The sequence below is a fragment of the Ambystoma mexicanum genome, chromosome 10 (assembly GCF_040938575.1).
Source record: "Ambystoma mexicanum isolate Mex_15411 chromosome 10, UKY_AmexF1_1, whole genome shotgun sequence".
Lineage (NCBI taxonomy): Eukaryota > Metazoa > Chordata > Amphibia > Caudata > Ambystomatidae > Ambystoma > Ambystoma mexicanum.
In genome coordinates, this window is record NC_090932.1 from 1516015872 (window position 1) to 1516039719 (window position 23848).

The 23848-nt window shown below is 44.2% G+C and overlaps 1 protein-coding gene across 1 annotated transcript in view; it reads left to right on the forward strand.

Moving 5' to 3' along the window:
* The window catches only part of DNAH10 (dynein axonemal heavy chain 10), a 2725177-nt gene that overhangs the window by 2076328 nt on the left and 625001 nt on the right, over window positions 1-23848 (forward strand). Inside the window, exon 56 of the mRNA XM_069619694.1 lies at window positions 21105-21266. Coding sequence (XP_069475795.1) covers window positions 21105-21266 — 162 coding nt within the window. The remainder of the gene's footprint in view (window positions 1-21104; window positions 21267-23848) is intronic.

Sequence of the window (23848 nt, forward strand, 5' to 3'; positions counted from 1 at the left end):
AAAAAGCAGACACTAGATCCTCTCATCCCTACTAATTACCATCCCATTACCACAGTAACATTCCTACTTAAAATACTGGATAAAGCTGCATACATCCAGATTCAAAAATACCTAGAACTGCATAAGCTCCTAGGAGCTAGACAATCTGGCTTCCGTCCACTACACGGGACAGAAACTGCTTTAATTGATTTAAAAACCCAAATTGATGAGCTGAGAGATAAAGGGAAGACAGCACTTCTGCTCCTACTTGATCTCTGAGCTGCATTTGATCTCGTGGATCATAAGGTCCTCTGCAGACACCTGGACTCTGCTGCTCACTTCTCCTCTGAGGTTTCAGATGGATAGAATCATTCCTGAGCGAGAGAACCATGAGAGTATTCTCTCCATTGGCAGCCGAGGACCCTACCCCCATCTTGTGTTGTGTTCCTCAGGGCTCATCTGTCTTGCCAACTCTAAACAATATTTTCACCAAACCATTGTTCAATGATTTGAACCTTCTCAGTATCACCTACACTAACTATGCAGATGATACACAGATTCTCCTCCCGCTTTGGGGGGATCATAGTAAGGACATGGAGTTGGTGAATAGGGTATATCTTATCATTGAGGCATGGATGGCCGCTCATGGCCTATGCGTGAATGATGATAAGACGGAGTTGATAATCCTAGGCACGCATGCTAACATTAAAAAATGAGACCAGGAATTTTCCTCATTCAATATCGACGGAAGTATCATCAAAGTTTCCAAGGAAGTCAAAACCCTTGGTTTTCTACCTTGACTCCACCATGTCCTTTGACAAACAAGTAAAATCTCTGGCCTCTACCACAGCCTACACTTGTAAGCTGATAAGAGCTGGCAAACCATTCCTTTCTAACGATAGTTGCATGATCCTGGCCAGAGCCTTAATACTCTCCAGAATTGACTACTGCAATGCCATTTACAGCGGCGCTAATAAAATCACCATCCAGAGGCTACAAACACTACAAAACAACGTCTTGAGAGCAGCGCTTGGCATAAACAAAAGAGTACATATCTCCTCCATTAGACGCCAACATAAATGGCTGTCCACTGTCAACAAAATACAGCTAAAAATGATATCACTGACCCACAAAGCCTTAAATAACGCTTCCCCTAGTTACCTCTCAGATAAACTATATAGAAGAACATCTATCAGACTAACTAAAGCTGGTAACGCCAACTGCCTGTTAGTACCTAGATATAGGCTTACTACGATTGGTGGCAACAGCTTTCCAGTAAAGGCTGCTAAACTATGGAACTTACTGCCACAAAATCTAAGAGTAGACCAACCCTACCTACACTTTAGAAAGAACGCTATCAAACACATCAACTCCAATGACCCCTATTCACCCTATCTTCTAGGCCGTCTCTGCCTTTGGCCCACTCCAACCTCTGGCCACGGCACACTCCCACTATTCCAATATTCCCAGCTGAACAAAGCTACATTGTCGGCAATGTTATGTGTAATTTATTCTGGTATTTTGTGATTCAGTGTACTATATTGTAACCTGTACAAATGTGTAACTTTGTAAGCCTTGCATTATCTTATTGCTGTGCCCTGTTACCTATGGGTTTGGTGCGCATTAGAAGTGAATAAACCAACAAACAACAATGTGTTAGGGTGGCTCACAGTAATTCTACCAAAATCCCCATGGAGTCCTATGGATTCCAAAAGTGGGTATTTACACCGCCCTTCCACCCCTTGTAATCTTGTGGTAAATCCATGGCACAGAGTGGCGGTAACAATAAATGAGTTTGGCAGTAATTCAGTGGATTTAGTTCCAAATTACTGCCAAACTTGTAATGAGGCTCACAGTACTATGGAGTCCAAAAACTGGGACTAACTTTGCCATTATGCCACTCGTAATCTGGAGGTAATTGTGCCAAACCAAGTGATGGGAAATGCAAATGAATTTGTCAGGAATTACTGCAGAATAACTGCCAAACTCGTAACAAAGTCCATTTTCTGTGTGTGGTTTTATTTAGCGTGGTCAGAATTGTGTCCAAATACCTCTGGAGTATATGTTATGTTATGTGTACTTGTAAAGCGCGCATTCGCTCGGGGGCATCATGGCGCTAGGAGCAGTGGGACGGCAGAAGTTTGAAAAACAAGAAAGAAAGGCCTAGAACAATAATGTTTTCAGGGAATGGCGAAAGGCAAGATGATCGGCAATTGCTCGAAGAGCCAAAGGAAGGTCCTTCCAAGCCTTCGTAGCTGTCACAGAAAAGACACGGCCACCTATACGGGAGAGTCTGACACGAGGGACAGACAACAAGAGGGCAGACTGAGAGTGAAGTGGGCGAGCAGGAATATACTGTGGAAATTTATCCTGAAGATATTCCGCCCCAAGTTTATAGAAAGCCCGGTGGACAATGCACATAGATGTGAACAGAATCCGCTTCTCTATAGGCAGCCAATGAAGATATCTGAGCAGCGGAGACATGTGTGGTCGAAATGGAGGATGCAGGTCAGATGTGGCAGCAGCATTTTGGAGCATTTGGAGCTGATTTATGAGATAGCGCGGTTGGCCAAACTAGAGCGAGTCACAATAATCAGTTCCGCAGAGAACAAGCACAGGCACCACAGGGGCTTGGAATTGAGCTGGAATAAAAGGGAGAATTTTCCGCAGGCGTCGTAGTTTGAAGTGGCCAGATTTACAAACAGCCGCAACCTGCTCCGCCATGGATAAAGAGGATGACATTTTTACCCCCAGATTTTTTACTGAGGACGACGGCAGTGGAAACGGGCCAAGAGAAATTGGCCAACAATCTATAGTCCAGAATGAAAGTGGACTGGAGTTTCCAACAACAAGAACCCCTGTCTTGTTACCATTCGGTTTTAACCAATTGGCTGCCATCCAGGAGCCCAGGTCCTCTAAACACCTCCTAGTGCATGCTGTAGTATCTGAACGAGTGAGATCCAAACGGACCAAGATCTGCGTGTCATCGGCATAGGAGTAGTACCTGAACCCATGGGATAAAATGAGAAGGAGAAGTGGTCTAATATAAATGTTAAATAATATTGTAGGGACCCCACTTGACAACTGCACTGGTTCAAAACAAAACGGGGGAAGCAAGACTGAGAACAGTCGGCCAGGAAGGCAGAGAACCAGTCCAGGACTTGTCCAGACATACCAGCATCCGATAACTGGAAGATCAAGGTAGGATGATAAACCGTGTCGAATGCAGCAGATAGATCTAACAAAAGTACTGCTATGACTGCACCCTGATCAACCAGGCGGGCAAGATCATCAAGCACAGATTTGAGGACAGATTCAGTACCCTTCTCCGGATGAAATCCGGACTGAAAAGAGTCAAAGAACCCAGAGGATTCCAAAAAGGACGAGAGTAGGGGAGACACAAGAGCCTCTAGGACCTTCATCAGAAAAGGCAGAAGAGAAATGAGGCGAAAGTTAGCAAGCACCCCAGGGTCTAAAGAAGGCTTTTTCAACAAGGGCAGCACACGAGCATGTTTCAGAGACCTATGGATAAACCCATCTTGAAACGAAGCATTAACTGCAGTGGTGATATGAGTGATCAAATCTCCCGAAATATGCAGGGCAGAGGAATGGCATCTGCCGGGGAGGTAGATTTACGGCAATGAATAGCCCTCAGTATATCCTGATCGGAAAAAAAGGGGAAAGTGGACCACGTGGATTTCGATACAGGCAGTTTGAGGGGAGACGGAACAGCAGTGGACTGACTAACCACATCTCTGTCATTGCGAATGGTCTCGATCTTAGTACAGAAAAAGGAAGAGAGAGTTGCATAGGTCGTGCGAGGGAACTGCAAGGGAGCCAGCCCTAGTAGGGGTAGAAAGAGATTGGACCAATTTAAACAAGCCCTTAGGTTTATTTACAGCGCTTTCCACCTTATGACTAAAGAATGATTTTTTTGCAATGATGATCACTTTCTGATAGGCTGTCATAATATGACAGAAGGCTGATTTGTCTTTAGTCAGGTAACCTGATCGCCACTTCCTCTCCGCCTGTCTGCAACACAATTTTTCTGCTCTGAGTTCATCAGTGAACCAGGGCTCAGAGGAGTGTATTTTTTCCAGCCTATCAGCAGCTCTAGAGAAAAAGCTTCCAATGTTGTTAACGAGCAGGAGTCATGCTGACCATCCTGAGATTGAAGGGAGGCTACTAACTCATGATTAGTCACTTTGTGCCAGCTACGTTTAAGAGTAGCGTGTTTAATCGGTGGCAGAATAGGCTCCGGCTGGAGGATAGAGAAAGGGATCCGAGAATGATCGGACCACAAAAGTGGGCAGGGAGAAGAAACAGAAATAGACAACTTGGGGGCACAGATGAAATCAAGAATGTTACCCAGTTAATGAGTGGGATCCGAAATCAGCTGAGGAAGGCCAAGATCCAAAATTAAGGACAGAAGAAGAAGTTTTCTACCAGGCCTGTGTTGGTAGTATTAGCTGGGAGATTAAAATCTCCAACAACCCAAAGATTAGGGTATTTAATCTGGAGCTCCAATTCCAGAAAATCATCACAAAATGAAGTGTCCACCCCAGGAGGGCGGTACACTACTAGAATGGTATGCATAAAGATAGGAGAAGAGGAGATACAGGCCAGAAGACACTCCATCTTGAGGGAGTGTAGAGGCACAGTACAAGACGTTTTGTATATAGCCTTGTGAATAATAGCCACTCTACCCCCAGGATGATCCAACACACGATCCACATGAGCCAGGTCATAATTTGGGGGAAGGACTGGAACTATAGAGGGGCCTGATGTCTCACGCAGCCAGGTCTCCGTCATTAACAGGAGATCAGGCTGGGAGCTCATTACCAAGTCGTGACATTCCATGACGTGTGCCACCAATAAGCAAGTATTTAGCAATCCACATTGAAGAACTGCTGCCGGTGTAATGTTGGCAGTAGTAGAAGATTTGTCAAAGTCCACTGGCCAACTGGTGTTACAGGTGGCTAAAGACAGCAAAGTTCTACCTTCCAGGGAGGCAGCTGCCCCAAGGTGGCCAGTGCCAGCATGCAGACCATGCACGGCCCGTACGGCACGCTTAAGGCAAGCCCGTCTGCCCGTCTGCTGCGTGGACGTATGAAGCGGCACATACATGCCGTCTAAGAATGAGTGGGAGGCGAGGAGCCGCCGAAGCACAGACAAAGAAAGAGGACTAGCCGAAGAGCGGCGTCCTAGATTCAACTTGCAGTTTAACAATGTATAACAAAACACAAGGATAAAATCACAGACTAAAATAATTCATCAGCAGTAACACTGAAGTGTAGCACCAGCAAAATAAATTGATTTAGGCAATAAGCAAAAGCCTCGGAGTGGTTTTAAAATGAAAGTCCCAGGGGACAACCTCACCTCTTGCCTCTCTATTTGAAAGGTGTGTGAGGATTTCTGAAAATACTTTTCAGATGTCTGTGATGGAGATGTGCTTTTCAGCAAGTCCTGGGTCTGTGAGGCATCATCCTCGTTTTGAATTGCAACTCACTCCTGGAAAGCAGAATAAACTTTGGCTAGGTATGCGCAGGGAGAATCCGGTTGTATACAATTTTAATTTAGCTTTTATATATATTTCTTGTTTAGTGGTCACCACAACAAGTTTACACTTGGCACTTTACAGCAGACAACACAAACAGGGAATCAGATGGTTGCACCAAACTTTATTTAAAAAGTGACATGTTTTCAGTACGGCCGAAATGCTATTAACAGGAGTCATTATGGTTAGGCAGAGGCAAAACATTCCATAGACAAGAAGAACTCAAAGATAATAGTCTATAAACTCACTCACGAAGTTGGTATTGTGTTTAGTGTGAAGCGGTGGCCTAAGTGGCACACTTTTGTATTAATCGCTGTACGCAATTCAGTGTTGAACAGATGCAGGGCACTGTCCTTGAGCCCTATATGTGACAGCTATTTATTTTGTATTATTATATATGTTTATAGCGCAAAGCTTGCTTGGGAACAATGGAGCACTGAACAGGTCAGAGAGCAAAACATTGGTAGCAAGTATTTAACAAGTCATCAAGTAGACATTAGTAACAATTATTACATAACAATATATGAATTAGGTGTTATGTTAAAGGATATTTATACCGCACACTGTCACCACTGCAGTGTTCCCCTGGCACTCTTGCAGATCTGAAAAGCAAGAGGGTAGTTAGTGGGACTGGGCGGGAAAAGCCAAGAGAGCAGTGATGTGCTGTTTGTAGCTTCAGTTTGGTTTACACCGCTCACTGAGTGTAGGTGTGATTTATAATGGATTACTACACTATTTTGGTCCCTGGCATATTGTGGTGTGCTGCCCCAATTGCATTCCTGGTCCCCTTGAGGGGGGCATCTCTTCCCTGTGCCCTACGGCTACCTGGTTCCAGTGGTTTATCTGTTCAGATCACCACTCTTTCCCCTTCAACACTTTTGCCCTATGTCTGTGGAAAATCTAGGACGCTCTCATCTCTCTTGTTATCCTCTGTTGAGGCTCTCCATAGGAACCTGGGTTTCCCTCCTAATCGGGAGTCTCTCCACCTCCCTGCGCTTGTCGTGGTATGTTCTGTTCCTCCATCTTGAGATGTGTGTTCGTTCCGCGGGGTGTTGCTCATTTGTTTTCGTCTGGTTCTAAGTTGAAGAGCCAGGACGGAATCTGGGTTACACCAAGATATTGTTGGAAGAGCCAGGTCTCCAGTTCTTTACTAAACTGATGGAGACTTGGAGCAATCTGGATTGCCACCAAGATCAGAGTTCCAGAAGACGATAACTAGCATGAGAGGGACTGTTTCCTAGTTTTCTCCTTGCAATCCAGTCTGATTTCCAGTCTGGTGATGGCCTTATTTTGAGATGACTGTGTGCCGCCTGATGATTTTATTTTGGCTATCAGTTAGCCCAGCATACCAGTTATGATTGTCTTGTAGGTGAGGCATGTCACTTTGAACTAGATCATAGTGGAATGGGGAGCCAGTGTTATTCGTGCAAGGTGGGGGGTGCAGTCAAATTTCCTAGAGCCAGTGAGGAGGTGAGCCACAGCAGGGTAGGCGCTTTGAGGAAGGCAGGGTGAGCATCAGGAAGCTCTATGATGAGGCATTGACCCTGTTGATATGCAAGATCTATAGGGCCTGCACCACTGTTCGGAATTCCTAGGGGAAGAAAGGGCTTGATCTTGCAGAGTAGAGTGATTTGATACTGAACTGTTTGAACCATTTTCTCGACGTGTATTTGGAAGGATTGATTTCTATCTACTATAATGCCTAGGAATTTTACTGAGGGGGTGAGGTGGGGGTTGAACTCATCCAAGTGCATTTTTTCTAACCACGTTTGAGTGGGTGCTTGCTTGGATGTGCGGCCCAAGAGTATGAATTTGGTATTTGTTAGGGCTGAGCATTAAGTAGGCACTTGTCATCCACATTTGAATGCATGCAACACATGTTCAATGGTGAGCGTGGGCCCTTGACCTTTAGGTACACCTCTTTATCTTCTGCGTACTGGTGTATCGCAATGTTGGGATTGTCTAGGATTGAGCCTTTCGGTTCCGTATAGAGATTAAAATTGACCAGGGAGAGAATGGAACCCTGAGGGAATCTGCGGGTGACGGGCAGCATTTTGACATTAGTGTGTCCACTTGGACAGCCTGTTGTCTGCCTGATAGTTAGGATGTGAATCATTTCAGAATGATGCCAGAGGAGCCTCTCCTATATGCAAGAAGGGTGAATAGTGTGTGTGCTAGTAGAGAATGTTGACTGCAGCCAAGATGTCCAAGAGGACTAGCAGGCATAAATCGCCTTTGTCGATAATCTGAAGGGTGTCATTTGGCACCTGCATGGTGGCTGTTTAAATGTTGCATTTGGAGTGGAACCCGACTTGGTAATGCCAGAGCAGACTGAGTTACTCGATTTTTGTAAGTAGATTCATTTTAGGATAGATTTTCTTTCTGCAGCTTTACCTCCATTGACATCAATGGAACCTCCATCAATTTGATCCCTGTTGTGACTTTTTGAGGTTACTTTCCTTGCTCAGCCTCATTTCTTCTGGGGGTACTAGTCATCACTAATACTGCCAGTGCAGTGGGTCTCTGTCCTCCTTTGTGAGATTCCTTGTTGTTTTAGTGTAACACACATCACCTTACAGAGAAGTGCTGCATAGGTATGTGTCCCTTGGCCTTCTTCCTGCCTTGTCAAATTAGGAAATGCCATATATGATAAGCCCTTTCCCGGGCAAAACATCGGGTTTCATGGTCAAAGCAGTGCATCTGGCAGTATGTGGGGTTTGTGACTGTCCAGTCTCAATCCACACTTAAGCCAGGGGTATGACTGTTCCTGGGCAGATGTGGGGCATGTTTGGACAGCTCTTGCCAGTTTGGATGGTGCATATTCCTATCGTTGGTGGGCTGGGGGCAACTCAAGCATGAATTTGAGATGAATAGAGCAGTCCAGCAGCAGTTCTTTAGATCATTGTTGGAACCAAGACCGCTATGAAAAGTTGCAGCCCATTGAAGACCCGGGAATGACAGTTGAAAACATCCAGCATTGCCTCCAGCCAACTTCTGGTGAAGCCCTGTCTCTCTGCATTGATCTCACTGACCCTCGTCATTGCTTCCACTCATGGGCTGGTGAGTCGAACCAGTCCAGACCCCTGACTGAGGATCCTGCCCTACTAAGCCATTGGCAGCGTTCCAGGCCTGACCTGTGGGCTGACCATCTTAATCCAGGGCATCTTCGGTTCATCAATCCCTGTTCTGGGTTTTGGCTTACAGCTCTGCAATTCCTCTACAAGTGGCCCACAACCCATCCTCCTGAAGCTGCTACTCTTCAACATGAAGGGGTTCCTTTCTGGAGCAGAGTCATTGTCACCATGAATTTCACATGCCACCCCCTGATAGGGGTGCTGTTTGCTGCTGCCCATCTCAGTTAAGTCCTGATGGTCTCCTGTCATCTTGGGACCTGCAGTAGTCGTCATCACAAGGTGCCTGATTCATCCAGCTTCAAGGTATCAGGAACCATCTCACTGGAATATGCACTGTCAGGCCTAATTCCGAACCCAAAAATTACCACTGCACCTGGCCAGTGCACCCTCCTGCAACAGAACCCTTGACTGAAGTAAGTGGGCCCAGTGAGTCAGAGAACCCTAGGGGTGGTTTCTCAGTGAATCCGAGATATGGGTTAAGCTTGTACACCTGTTTCCACCCTTCATGCCATAGGTTTGCACCCTAATGTTTCCTTGCCTGGCCATGATCGGTGGAGTTCTGGCCAAGAATCCCCCTCCTCCCGGGCTCCCCCTAATGTGGTGTGATTGGGAAAGTACCACTAATCTACTGAATGCACCTTGGATTTCTTCTTACTGGAATGTTTTACCTACTTGCTGGCTTTGAGAATAATAGTTTTCCACTAATACAGCCATCCAGCTCCCACAAACAGGGATTTACTTGGGACCTTTGATTCTCTGAGGCACTAAGCCTACCTACCTTAGCAGGAAAGGACTCCCGAAGTGTCAGGGACCTTATTTCTGCTGTTGTAACTCACTTTACTGATTACAGTATGTTGTTTCATTCCTAAACTCATTTAACTGTTTTCAGGGTAAAGTGTGGGTGATCTCTAGTGAGATCACCAACTGTGTATGTATGTATGCCAATGGTTTTGCTTTAGTAATAATGACTTACCTGTTGTGTATATGTATGGAACATGTTAACGCCTAATAAATATAGTATTCTGTCTAATTTGATTTGAGTGCTCTGTGTGTGTGTGTGTGTGTGTCTCACTGTGCCATTCAACCACTCCCATATGTCCAGAGGTCTATGCCTTACTTCTCTGCTAAATGACCTTGCTTGAGTTTGTCTAGATATAAGTGTTAATAACTCTGTTCACTAACCACGAGGGCCTCTCAAAACCCTCCCCCTTAGCTAGTTCTGGAAATCCTTCTTCACAGTTTTTAAAGGATGGTAGCCGGGAGGATGTCATCAGTACAAAAGGTCTGGTTTAAGAATGGTTAAAGAATGTGAGTGTGTACAAGAAGTCTTCGGGCATGCTGGGGAGGAGTCGGTCTAGGGTTGAACAGTACGTGGGGAGATTTAGTCGGGTGGTCAGAAAGAAGATCTGTAGTCCTCAATGTGGAGCCTGGTAGCATTGCTCTTCTTGATAAAGAACATATTGATTGCCTCACTCTTTTCCTGGGATTCTTGTACGCCTGGATCTTTTAAGGGGTTTGATCAGTTTTTGCTTGCCATGAAGAGGACTTTGATCCTCCTAGAAACTGCTGAAATGGTGGTGATGTATTATGTATCCAGGGCTTCTGATATCAGGTTCGTGGTTTGTAATGTAACACCGTGAGGGGTAGGAAGTCCTCTTGTATGTGGGCCCTGCGCAAGCAATTCTCAAGAGCTCAAATTGACCGTCGGTTGAGAGAGAGCTTTTAGTATATCAGCAAGCAGATGGTTCTGGCGCGCCCCAATGTTTCCAGAGGAAAAGTATCTGCTAACGCATTTGAGGTTTGGCTAAAGGTTTGTAACAGTGAGGAGACATTTGCAGAGGTTGGCAAATAGGAAAATCTGTTCTCCCGTGCCTCCACAGGGAAGTTTTTAAACCGGCAACATGCCAAGATAGGGTGTTTTTTCTCCTGACCCTAATGGGCTGTTGGGGAGTGTGATAAGGTATATGGGATGGCTGCACGGTCTGTCCAGTCATGCATGATGGGGTCCAGGCAGCTCAGGGGTAGGGGGATAAAATGAGGTCTAAAATGACCACCGACTACTCCAGTGCATTGGTGAACATTTTTTTTTTAAGCAAGCAACAGAACAAACCAATGGCATTATGAGACTTCAACGCAAGTGAGAACCCCCCCCCCCTCCCTCCATGCACCATTCTCTTATACCCAAAGGAGCACATGCATTTCAATGGAAGGGGAGGTCCAGACAGGACAAGGAATCATTCTGAAACAATGTTTAAATCAGGGAACAAAGCTCCTCTATACAAGTCTTTGATACCAGCTGTGCTCTTACACGTAAGATGGTGTCATCAGGAACGACAGCATAAAGTGATACATTTAGTGGAGCAGAATGTACTCCTCCGAGGTTCACACACGGTGAGCACACTTACAGTATTATGACTTCCAGCTACTAAAGCCGCTTTTCCTAAGAAAGCAGGAGCCTAAAACATGCTTACATATGCCAAATGGGAAATGACATGGTGCATACTCCTAAACACCTGCAGTTGACGGGCCAACCCCAGTTACTGGCACCCAAAAGGGTTTATAAAGCCCCAAGGACTTCCTGGACTCAGTCCTGGCGCCACCAGGCTCATAACATTCCATCTGGTGGCAAACTGCATGGGACTACATACAGCCCAGCCTAATGGGGCTGAACCTTTCAGCCTACCTTGGGTGTGGCTGAGGTACTACTTTACCTGAGATTGCAGGATGAGGCTGGAGGGACTACTTTAGCTGAAACTACTTGCAAGGCCATTTAAACCACACCCTACAGACAGAACACGCTTTGCGTTATTCTGCACTCATGCAGCGTAACGCTCACTGTGTCTGCTCAGTTCCAGTACCCGAACTCCAACAGTCATACCTGTCCTGGGATCACGATCCATCGGCACCTGAGGAAAAGGGAAAGAAAGGAGACAGAAGTTAGTACAGCAATAGAGGCCTTACCTGAAGCATTCCATCCGAAAGGCCGCGCCTTCAGCTGCTCTCCGGATTGTCGCACCTGCAGAAAAAAGGGCATCTGCATCAATAACCAATACTCACCGGAGACTGCATTCTTCTAGGATTTCATCGAAGCGGTTCATCCAATCACCGCTCTGGAGCCGCGCCGCACCTGCATTGCTGAAAAGGAAAAGAACAGCAGGTTAGTCACGCACGAGAAAGAAACCATTAAAAAGACATTCAGCGCCACGCACTCGCGCTAATATTCACCCGCTGGAAATCCGTTCAGCGTCGTAGGAAGAGGCAAATCTTCATCTGAAAACCACCCAAGGCCACGCCTGAAAGAAAAGAGAAACAAGAGTCAAACTTGGGCAATAAGAACATTAAGCAACTATACCAAGCATCTGTTGGCATAGAGACGTACCTGCTGAGTCAATCTATTCTAGACTCTGCTGCAGCCCCGCAGGATCAGTGAAGTAACTTGATCCAGGGAAAGACTGAACATATCGCGCCCCTGCTAGAGATCGCAGGATGGAGAGCCCACCAATAACAAACCCAAGGTTAGGCAGAAGGAGAGAGGGGCACTAGGAGATTACGGGAGGTGGGAACCAAACCCGCTCCTCACGGCTGGCTAACATCTTGTTTCGACATTTTAGGCAAAAGCTCCTGGGAAGTGATAGTGAGGGAGAAGACGCGTGCAAGTATCATCACTCAGGCCCGAGCTATGCCAGTGCAGACATCATTCGTGCAGCTTCATGTGACATCCCCGTGGAGACCAGGTGAGCGTGACAGGAAACACGTCAGAAGCGACAGATGTGGAGGCAAGCATAGCTACAAACTAGGTGAAGAGTCTTTATTGCAAGGACATGCACAGTAAAGTCTAAAGCCTCACCACATATAGGCAAGAAATAGTTGTTTAAACATTGCAGTTTGCAGTACCTACTCAATAGTGGAATGCAGAATTAGCTAGGGGAGCACATGATCAGTCTGCTTGTCTCGCATACTCTCCCAATAACCTTCACAGCACCCATCCACAAGCCAGCTCTACATGGGTCGCTAGCAGGGACTTAGCCACCCTACCTACCTTCATATTGGCTAAAATGTACACACACACACACACTCTAAATTCATCTGACCAATCCCTCATACTGCAGACTTTGGTCTTCCAAGGGCGTTCATCCACCAGTGCTTTGAGGCCATAACAATGGGAATATGCACTATACAAATCCAATATTACATTACATTACATAATATGTTCAATTACAGACTTCCCCCACACACCCCTCCTATGAGACATTCACTCCAGTCTCATTACATGCCTCTCTGGGGGAAGAAACATCACATCCAGGCATATAATAACAAAAGTCCTGAGTAGCAAGACAGTAAAGCACTTGGACAGTCTGAGAGACTTCAGAGCAAGTGGCACATCCTCGATAATAAAGACACTTACAAACCATCAATAGACAGGACAGACTTATAATTATGACTAGCGCTATGGGCAGGATCTGACCAATAGACACACCCAGCGGTCCCAAAAGATTCTCAATCCAAGACCCAAATGTCCGGGGAGCCCCCAGACTGGTGTGAAGGAGGCTTACTGTGTCGGTAATGTGGGTGATGATGTCAGTAATATTACTTGTGTAACTGGGTATGAAAGTACAGCACTCACTCTTCACGATTGTGCAGATGCCTCCTTGTGAGTCTAGGATGATGTTTAAAGCCATACGGTTCTGAAGCACCATGGGTCGGATGGCTACTTGTTTTTGGGATTATAGAGTCAAGGAGGACACAGTGGCATTTGCAATATCTTCTACTAACCATGACAATTGGGTCAAACTGTCTCTGTTTATCTTGATCCCAAGGGCTGGTATGATATGATATTACATTTACAACGCACCTATACACAAGTGTTTCAAGGCGCGACGAGGCCAGGGGGGATCAAAGGGACGACAGAAAACGATCCTATTAGGCTGGTGTCATTCAGATCGCGCAAGTGCATGGGAGTGGGGGAAAGGAGTGTGTGGGAAGTGCAGTACAAGGGGTAGTAGAATAAATAACATAATAAAAATAGCCAGATGGTGATAAGTGCAAGGTAAGTGCAGACATAAGTGCTGGTAGGGGGACTGTAGGGAGACAGAAAAAGTCCCTAGGTGCAGGGTTGCCACGGAAGGCAGTGCAGGTGTGCAACTGAAAGGGTGGGATGGTAGTTTTGACCAGTGCAGATTCAGCCAGGAATTCTGCAGGGGAGAGAAGGAGAGAAAGCGGAATCAAAGAGGAAGGTTTTTAGGTGCTTACGGAACTGGAGATGGTTCTCCTCATATGAGATATCCTACCCCAGCAACAATGTTTCCCCAGGCAGTGCTTGGTGGGAGAATGATGCACTGCAGGCACAACATACCCCATGTAATGACTCCCTCCCTAATTAATGGGCTGGCAGGGATGAGCTTTGTCTCCACAAATTAAATGGGTTCTGGAATACGTGGCACACTGGGATTGTGAAAATGAAAAACTAGGGATGAAGGGAAATGTGACATTATTGATCACTACACTGGAATTGGTGGACAAGTAGTAATGACTTGTTTTGGTTCCCATAAGCAGAGGCCAGTTACTGCGGAGGAAAGGTGGAGTGCTGCTGGCTAAGTGCGTACTTGGTCTGGGGTGGGGAAATTCAGGGTAGTGGTAAAACCCAAGTGTGAATGAACGTCCCTACAGGGTCCTCTTGGGACTAGGTGACCAACTTAAGATCCAAAGAAACATCCCCCCACTGGAAGGGAATGGGCGCAATAGGGAACTTGGTGGCTAAGTCCGATGGGCCAGACCCAGTAATCGGTAAAATTAAAAATGCAGGCACACTGCCAGGAGAGGTGCAGGGATGTGTTTTCACTGTGAATCCGGGGATGTGCAGAGACCACTATTTTCATGACAAGTTGTGCAAAAAGCAGCAGTCACAGTAAATTGATAATATCTTTAGATGCCTTGTGACCCTTTTCAGCCAGCACTTTCTACAGAATGAGAGAGTCTTTCTCACATTCTTTCTGGGAGGGGGGAGGCTATGAGTAGATCATCTACATAGTGCACCAGCTTTGACCCTCCTGGGAACCACACTAAGTCAATATCTTTCTTTAAAGTGTGGGAGAATAGGGTAGGGCTTTCTACATATCCCATTGGAAAACTACTGAATGTATATTGTGTGGATTTATGGGCAATTGTGAACAGATACTGCCTGTCAGGATGTATAGGTATGGAAAAAAATACTGAACACAGATCTACAACAGTGAAGTACTTGGCTGAGTACGGAATGCATGACTGGATGGTAGCCGGGTTAGGTACAATGGGAAAAGCCGGAAGCATGGATGCATTAACGGCATGCAGGTCTGGAATGAAACTAAACATTTTTACCTGGCTTCTTTGTGGGCAAAAACAGAGTATTGCAGGGGCTATGAGTTGATAGAATAATATTTTGCTGGACAAGGGATTCTATTACAGGACAAATGCCTTCTTCAGCCTGCCTGGAAATAGGATACTGAGGTACACATGATACAGGCTTGGGAGGATTTAGAGTAATTTTTACTGTCTCCGCATTGACCATGTAACCAGCGTCATTTGCATGGGTTGACCATAATTTGACTGGGACTCGGTTCAACAGTTCCTGTCATGAGCAGGGAGTGTCGCCTAGTCTCCAGGATTCTAATGGGTAATTTTCTGCAATACTGCCAGCACCTTGTGCTCTCTTTGAGCGGGGATGTCAAGGTATACACCATCAGGGGAACAGTAAATAGAGCAACTTGGCTTGCACAATAAATCTAATCCAAATAAGTTTACAGCAGGACAGGGACTCAGCAAGAATGCATGTTGGTTGGAAATTGGACTTTTCGTGACCATAAGCGGATTAGACATAGGATGAGGTATTGGCGTATCCAGTGTACCTACAGCATTAACAATTTCATTAGGATGCATTTTTCGTAAAAACTCAAAAGTTTTTAATGTGGAGCTTGATGCTCCTGTGCCAACCAAACATGAAATCTTTTGACCAGCAATAACTCAATCAACATACAGTGTGAAAGAATCAATCAGTATACAAGTTCGGAGACCCCTTGGCAATCCTAAACATTGGTGTGAAGTGGTGGCGATGGAGGTTGGGACCTAGTCATTCCACTTGGCACAGTTAGCTGCATGCCTCAACCGTCCTACCGCGCACATGTGGACACTCGGCTTTCCAATGTCCAAACTCTTTGCAGTAATTACACTGATCACTGTACGTGTTCATGTAATACCTCTCTGCAGTTTTCCCTTGTTCATATGATTGGCATACTCCTCTCCCTCTTCTCCGTCCTCAGTCTCTCCCTCCTGGCATGGGAACCCTCCCCTTCCCTAGGAAGGTTGTAAACTTAATATCTGCAAACCCATAAATTTGGCAGTAGTTTCTTTCTGTCTTTTGACCTTTTCATGGAATTGTTGTGTAGCTAAGAAAACCTCTACCAAACCCTTTCCTTCCCGTCATATTAGCACTGCTTTAATTCCCTCTGGTGCCTTAGGTTGCGCTATAATAGCTGCATTAACAATCCCAGAGTATTGTTCAGAACATTGTTTCAAACATTCAAGATATTCCGGAGGATTTTCACCCTTGGCTTTCTTGCATACATTAATTTTAGACCACTCAGTCTTTCGAAGGCAATTTTCAGTGATATTTTGATAATTTGTACCAGCCTATCACTAAAGGTTTTCAGATCCCTGGCAGTGGCAGATTCTTCAGCTGGCCAGTTGGTGTGCACTTTCAGCAGGGTAAATGTATGTGTGGGTAGCACTGCTCGCAACAATTGATTAAAATCAACATACGTGGGGTGATATCAATCTATTATAACCTGAAACTCTTCTGGGAACTTAACAGTATCCTCTCGTATCTTTTGGAATCTCTGAACGATATTGAACAAATCAGTAGCGCTCCAGGAGGTATGTGCAGGGGGCATGTACATCAACTAAAGTATGGCCTCCTCCAGGCAACTGTCTGAGCGGGAATGCACTAGTACTGGTATTGGCTTTCAAATTCAGGTATCCTTCAAACATAGCTGAGAAAGTTAAAAAAGTTTGGAAGCCTGGGCTCGTATTTCATGGGTGAACAGGCCGGCCATAGAATTTATTGGGGTGGACTGATGATAGGCTGGCGGTTGCGCAGAGTCTGGACTAGCCGGTTGGTGGTCGGGTGCAACATTTCAAATGACAAGGTGTAAGGGTCTGTATGTCCAGTCCTTTGGCGGGGGCACCCCCTGGATTATGATATATACACGTTTGTAACCGGTTTTGTGGGCCAGTATGTGCAGGTTGGAGTAATCGGTTTTCAGGGATTTAACTTGCTCCTGGAGCTTTTTTTTGGTGTCTTTCAGTGCCGGGTCTTGGATTCAGCCTGTCTCTTAGTACCTTCGATATGCCAAACTAGATGGCTGTCCCATTGCCGTTGGTGGACATGTTCACCTTTCTTTCCTTACACCTTACGTAGGTTTGTTAGCTTATCTAAGTCAAATGTGCCTTCCCGTGGGAAGTGTCTATGTGACTCACTCTGTATATTACCGTGCCGTTTATCCAGGTACTTGCATGCTTTGAGCAGTAGTCAGTAAGCATGAAGTGTGCTGGACTTCCTTTAGGAAGAAGTGGCACTGGTCTAGACTGACATGAACCCATTCTCATGGGGGTAAGACAAGGTATGGCTTATTACAGATCCAGGTCCGTTCCTAACTTCGTCTGCCTCGGGATGCTATTAGAGAACTGCAAATCCCATAGGGTGCAGGGGCCCTGGATGAATTTCTAGCACTTATTAAACTATGTATATCAAGTGGGCTATTCGTGAAGGCCCAGCTGACAGTAGGGTCAATAATTATTACAAACCCCTCATCTCACCTCCAAAGGTCCTCTCCACATGTGTGACCCATGCCTGCTCTGTAACACCATTTATAACGCTTGCAAGAGATGTGTTGGAATTAATTAACTTACAGAAACTAGCAGAATTGTTGGTAAGTGAAGTATGTATCAGGTCCCTCCAGCGTGAGCATTCAACTTGGTATTTATGATGATTCAACCACTTGTGGTAGTTAGTTTTTATGTGTTTGACTTTTGATGTAAACTCAGCCAGGTTGGTGTCCCTTTTAGCCATGGCACGTAATTCTCTGCGTAGCTCCCTCTTGTCAAATAGGTGCCGATGTAGGTTTTATGGGCCTGTACAAGTGTGAGAGCAAGAGCCAATCCCAGCAAGGGTGCTACCATGATAGTAGCTTAAATAAACCAGCAAATACTCATGTATTCAATAAATTGATCTTGTGCCACAAGATCTGCATCCCCCATCTTAATGTCACCCTGTGAGATTCCGTTCTGTGATGGATTGATGCTCAATTACCTGGATTGAACAAGACCAGTGGAACAGTGCGGCAAATTCAGGGAGGCTACAAGGGGAAAAGGATCACTCTCCTCTCGTTGGCCGGCACACATGACGAAGATGAGATTTAAAAATGAAGATATAATCCATAATGCTATGGCTGTGGTGCCCAATTTGTGTGTGTTGAGGAGGGATATCAGGTGGGGAAGCCCCAATAGCCATAGTAAAACCCACAGAGTAAAGTAGTCTCAGCCATTTTAACCCACACTTGCATGTGTTATCAAAACCATCAGACTGTGTAGGCGAAGATACTTGTCCCCCTTCCCATTCCTTGAAGTAAGCGTAAGTGGGTATTCTAGAGTTAGAGTCCCCACAAATCAGGACAGGAGAATTACCTGTCAAGTTGTTAATTACTTGTTCAACTTCTTTGAGTATTACTTTGTTCTATCATGTAGTTGCGTGTCATACATGTTAAGAATGATCATTTCCTTCGCTTTTGTCTTGATAGGCCCCTGGGCGAGTGTTATTCTACCAACTTAGATATATACTGACCCACAAAAGATTTCCTGGCAGGACAATCATAGGGCTCTCATCCAAAATATGTTCTTTACACTTAGAGAGAACACATCCATCCTAGTCCCTGATCCATACTACACGACTCATGTTCTCTTAAGTCAGTAGGGAGCATGGATGCACTGCTTTTACTTTTTATTCTAAACTGCGATGGCCAACTGTTCTGTAGGCAGGGTACATTCCCTCCTGTACCCTTGGATTAGCACAACAATTTTCAGATTTCAAAATTCTTTAACCAGAAACAAACATTTACCCCAACCCATTTCCAACAAGACATTTCAATACATTGATGCAATTACCTGTGTTCACAAACCCACAAATTTCAGTCAGCTCTTCTTCCGCATCTGCTCTGTCCACCTTCCCTGAGTCTCTGGGCGCTCCAGCCAGCTTTCTCCTCTGACGGAACATCTCTCCTTGGCCCAAGGGGATCCTTGTGAGGTGCGCCCATCGACCCTTGGACTTTTCCCAAGAAAACGGGAGCCTAAAACACGATTTCATAGTCCAAAAGGGAATCACATCAGAAGCGAGAGATGTGAGGTGAGCATAGCTACACTCTAGGCAAAGAGTCTTCATTGCAAGGACATGTGCAGTAAAGTCTAAAGCTTTACCACATATGGGCAAAAAACAGGTGTTTTACAATGGCATTTTGAAGTACCTGCGCAATATTATAATGCAGCAGTATGCTAGGGGAGTATACCATTTCCCCTCAAGGTTATTACCCCTAATACGTGTGGGGTTAGTGCACATTGGGTTATGAAAAGGGTTATACTTTATTTTTAATCCTGTATCGGAACACTTTGTCATTTCATGGGAAATTCACTTTAAATTCACCAAACTTGTACATATTCCATATTGTTATGTGCAACTTTCCCTCTATTATGTTTTCCATGAAACAATTCCATGACGTCAATTCCTACCAGGAGAACTATACCAAATCATTTTATACAAATTCTAATCAAGGAAATCCATATACCATCATGGCAATGTACTTCATAAATTCATTGTAGATTATATAAAAATCCCTCAGTCCATCACTTCATTCATACCATCATGATATCAAGAATTCCAAACCCTTTTCAGAATACATTACACCAGGACGAATTCATTTTCATTCAATTAAAAGACACCTACAAAGTATGAGATATGTATTTCTTTTTTTTTAAACCAATTGAAATGAGTTTTGAAATGTCTATTGAAAAAAGTGGTATGTCTTGAATTTGTATGTTCTGATTCACAGCACTTGAGAAAGAGAGGCGATTCGCAAAACATGTTGTGCATTATGTGGCAGGAATTGGTTCATGGGGGGAAAAAATGAACGTTGAGAATAACAATATGAGTTGTGTACATGTTCTGGAGGAAGACACGTGCATTACCCATAACATTAAAAGTGCACAGGCACAGAAGTTAGCAATACACCTGATTTCTTTATGATTATGTGTTTTGGGAGTAAATTCAGCAACGGTAAACCATGAATAAACTTGTTTGTAAACCACAATTTAAAGGGATCTTGGCCTTACACCAAAGTCAGCCAGGATATCTTGACTGTTTTACCCAATCTGCTGCATTCAGGTGTCTTAGGTATCAGCAAAAAGGAAAGTCAGTAAGGCTGAATCTATTTCTGAAATAGTGAATGTAAGAGCTTACTGATGGTGCCATCACTCCACCACTCAATCCTGGTGTAATTTGGGCTGTTATCAACATAATGGAGTACCCCAAAGTTTTCTCCCACTTTTGTGATACATCGGAAGAGATGTTACTGTGCTAGCACGAAGTGATCAGCGCGGACTAATCAGTTAACGTTGGATGCATGTGTATCAATAGTCCATTCTACGAGGTAACAAAGCATGAAGATACAAAGGTGATACCACCCCCAAAAAACAACCAAGAGACCTAATGGCCAGAGAATTCCTAACTAGCAAACTAGAGAAAAACACTGAATATAAAGCTCCTGTAAAACGAATTACAGATATCTAAGTATGTACTTACTTACATATGGGATTTTTAAAGTGCAAATCTAGCTGCACACAAGCGATGCACCTAGAAGGTTACAAGTATAGACCAGGGGTAGTAGAGGAGCTTTGACGCATAGTGGGAGCAGGAGAGTGGTGACTCTAGAGGGAGAGAAAGAGTTGAGTGCAGCAGTCATTGATGGGCATGATGTTCTTTGAAGAGTAGGTCTTCAAGTCCTTTCTGAAGTGTAGGAAGGAGGGAACAGTTTTATCTGTGCTGGTAACATGTTCCAGAGAAAAGGTGCATAGAGGAAGCGGTCTGTTTCCTGAATTTTTACAGGTAATTTATTTGTCCATTCTTCTTACTACTAATAATAAAGAGTATCTTTTACTTTTTGCATAGTGTTTGGTGGCAGTCTTACATCTACATAGCACCAGGTAAATGGTGTTCATTTTACTATTTCACATGGATGAAAGTATAAGTTGGTCTCTCCCTGTTACCTGCATGTTTAATATGGATTTCTGCAGTGGGTAAAGAACTCAGGTATCTAATCACTATGTGAGAGAACTAATGGTTGTTTTGTTATATTTAGCTCAGTGCAAGCGCTTAGAAGGAGGGCTGGACAAATTGAAAGAAGCCAGCATTCAACTGGTGGAGCTGAACTTGAAGCTTGCAGAACAAAAAGTGATTCTTGCAGAGAAATCAACTGCCTGCGAATCCTTATTAGAGGAAATATCTGTCAACACTGCAGTGGGTAAGCATGATACACAGAGAGGAATCTATGTGAAAATGTCACAAAATAGAAATGCTGATGCATTTAAAAATGCAGAAAAAGTATTGAAACAATATTTTAAAATGAAGGCTGAAATGTTTAAACTGCTAATTGCGCAGGCTTTTGTCAAACTTACACCCCAAATTTTAAATGGGTTGTACCCCTGTAAACTACCTTCACGCTCATTTTTGTTCCACTCTACTTCCCCTGCTTACTTTCTCTCACTCAATCTCTGCCTTCACATTTATTTTACCACTGTCATGTGAACGGCTATCTCTTCCCCTGCACTCTAGCATGTCAATAATGCCCTTACAACCGTAAAGCAAGCCACTGTCGTCAAACATGCTATTAATCTAATGTTATTGAAGTTAATACGTCAGAATTTAAAAAGACCAAAAAAAAATTCAAACAATTTTTACTAACCATTTTCATTCAAACATATTCATAAGAGAGTTCAGCATCACGTGTGACGTAGTTTATTTTATTATTTATTTATTTGTTTATATATGGCACCACAAACCCACAGGCATTGGGGCGTCAACAAACACAGGGAACACCACAAAACGAAAACCCAACTAGCAGAAGGGGGGTTAATGGAGTCTTAGTGAAAAAACAATGTTTTCAGTTGTCGGTGAAATGCGCTAAATTCCTTTAGCAGTCTAAGATCCACAGGAAGAGAATTCCAGAATTTAGCAGCTTTAACTGGAAAAGATCTTCCTGAGTTATTGACGAACTTGAATTTTGGGATTTCCACCAGTGCTAATGTGGATGATCGCAGTTTTTTTAAGGGCTCATAAGGAGACACTACGTTTTTGATGTATGCTGGCACAGAGCCAAGTATTGATTTGTGGACCAGTATTGCTGCCTTGAATTGTAGGCGAGGCGCAATCGAAAGCCAATGTAGATCTTGCCGGCAAAGGGTGATATGTTCTCTCCTGGACTTCCGTTTTATGATGCATACAGCCTCATTTTGTATCACCTGTAAATTATGTATATTTTTCTCTGAGGCACCAACCAGAAGAGCGTTTCCATAGTCCAATCTGGGCAAAATGATTGCCCTTGCAACTGAGACGCAGTTGGATTCGGATAGGAACGGACTAAGGTTCCTCAGTAGTCTCAAATAATAGGAACCATTTTTTACAGTTTGGTTAGTGTGGGTTTCAGAACTCAGCGAAGAATCTAGATGGAAGCCCAGAGTTTTGACGTTTTTGGAAACTTCAATACTACAGTCGTGAATGTCAAACAAGTGGTATCTGTTGTCAAGTTTAGATCTAATTAATACCTGACAAGCCGAAAATCATGAGCTCGGTCTTGTTCCTATTGAGACACATCGAGCTTGCATTCATCCAAGTTTCAATGTGACTGTAAATAGTTTGCAAATGGATGGCATCAGAGAAATAGTCCCCTGTGAGCTCAAGTACTAGCTGGGTGTCATCAGCATAATTGGTGAAGAACACTCCTAACTCATCTAGCAAATCACATAGAGGCCTAAAATAAACATTGAAGAGCAAAGGGGGACATGAAGGCTCACTGTGGAACCCCACAGTTAATAGGAATTGGGGCGAGGTGGCATCTCCCCATCACACTCTGGAGGTCTGATGGGATAAGAACAACTGTACCCAAGTGATGGCTTCTGTGCTGCAAAGTCCTATGTCTCTCAAAGTGAGGAGAAGTTGACCATGATCTAAAAGATCGAATGCTGTGCATAAATCCAACAGCACAAGTGTTCCAGTTTTTCATTTGTTTGCAATGTTCAGCATGTTGGTCTGTAGTCCAAGGGGGCAGTTTCAGTACTGTATCACGGGCGGAAGCCAGATTGTCTTGGCTGCAAAATGTTCGATGTTTCTATAAAAGACTGGAGTTGAATGGTAGCGATTTTATCCAGGACCTTTAACAGGAAATTACAGTTTGTTATAGGCTTTAGATTGTTTGGGTCTTTAGTGTCTAGGCCAGGTTTCTTAATCAGAGTTGTAATAGTAACCCTTTTTCTTTTATAGAATCTGGAACATGATAGTTAGAAAAAGATGAATTAACCAACCTTACAAAAAAAGAGGCAAAGGTTTCTTTATGCTCAAGAATAAAGTTGGGTGAGATTATATTTTCTGGGCATTGCAAGGGGAGGAGTGTAGACAAAGTATTTATTATGTCACAGGTGGTGATGGGCGGAAAAGACAAATGCAGCACATTCCTCTTTAGGCACAGTATCTGAGGTAGGAGGTATAATAGGTAGCTCTTTTTCCAAATCGTGTCTAATATTGAAGCGGGTCTTATCTATTTTTGTCTCAAAAGCCTGATGTGTATATTAAGACAATCTTGGTTAGTGAGAGATTGAGGCATGGATGAGCTTCCTAATTTCTCTAAGGTTTTGATGATTTCAAATAATTTCCTTGGATTATTGTTGGCCTCCTCAATCTGTCTATTATAAAATTTCTTTTTAGCATCACAGATAGCAGTTATAAATATTTTGTCTAAACCTTTCCAGGTCGCCCATAGAGCAGCATATCGTCTGCATGCATATAAATCATGTGCATCACTCAGTCGATCTGTATGCCTGCATCCACATA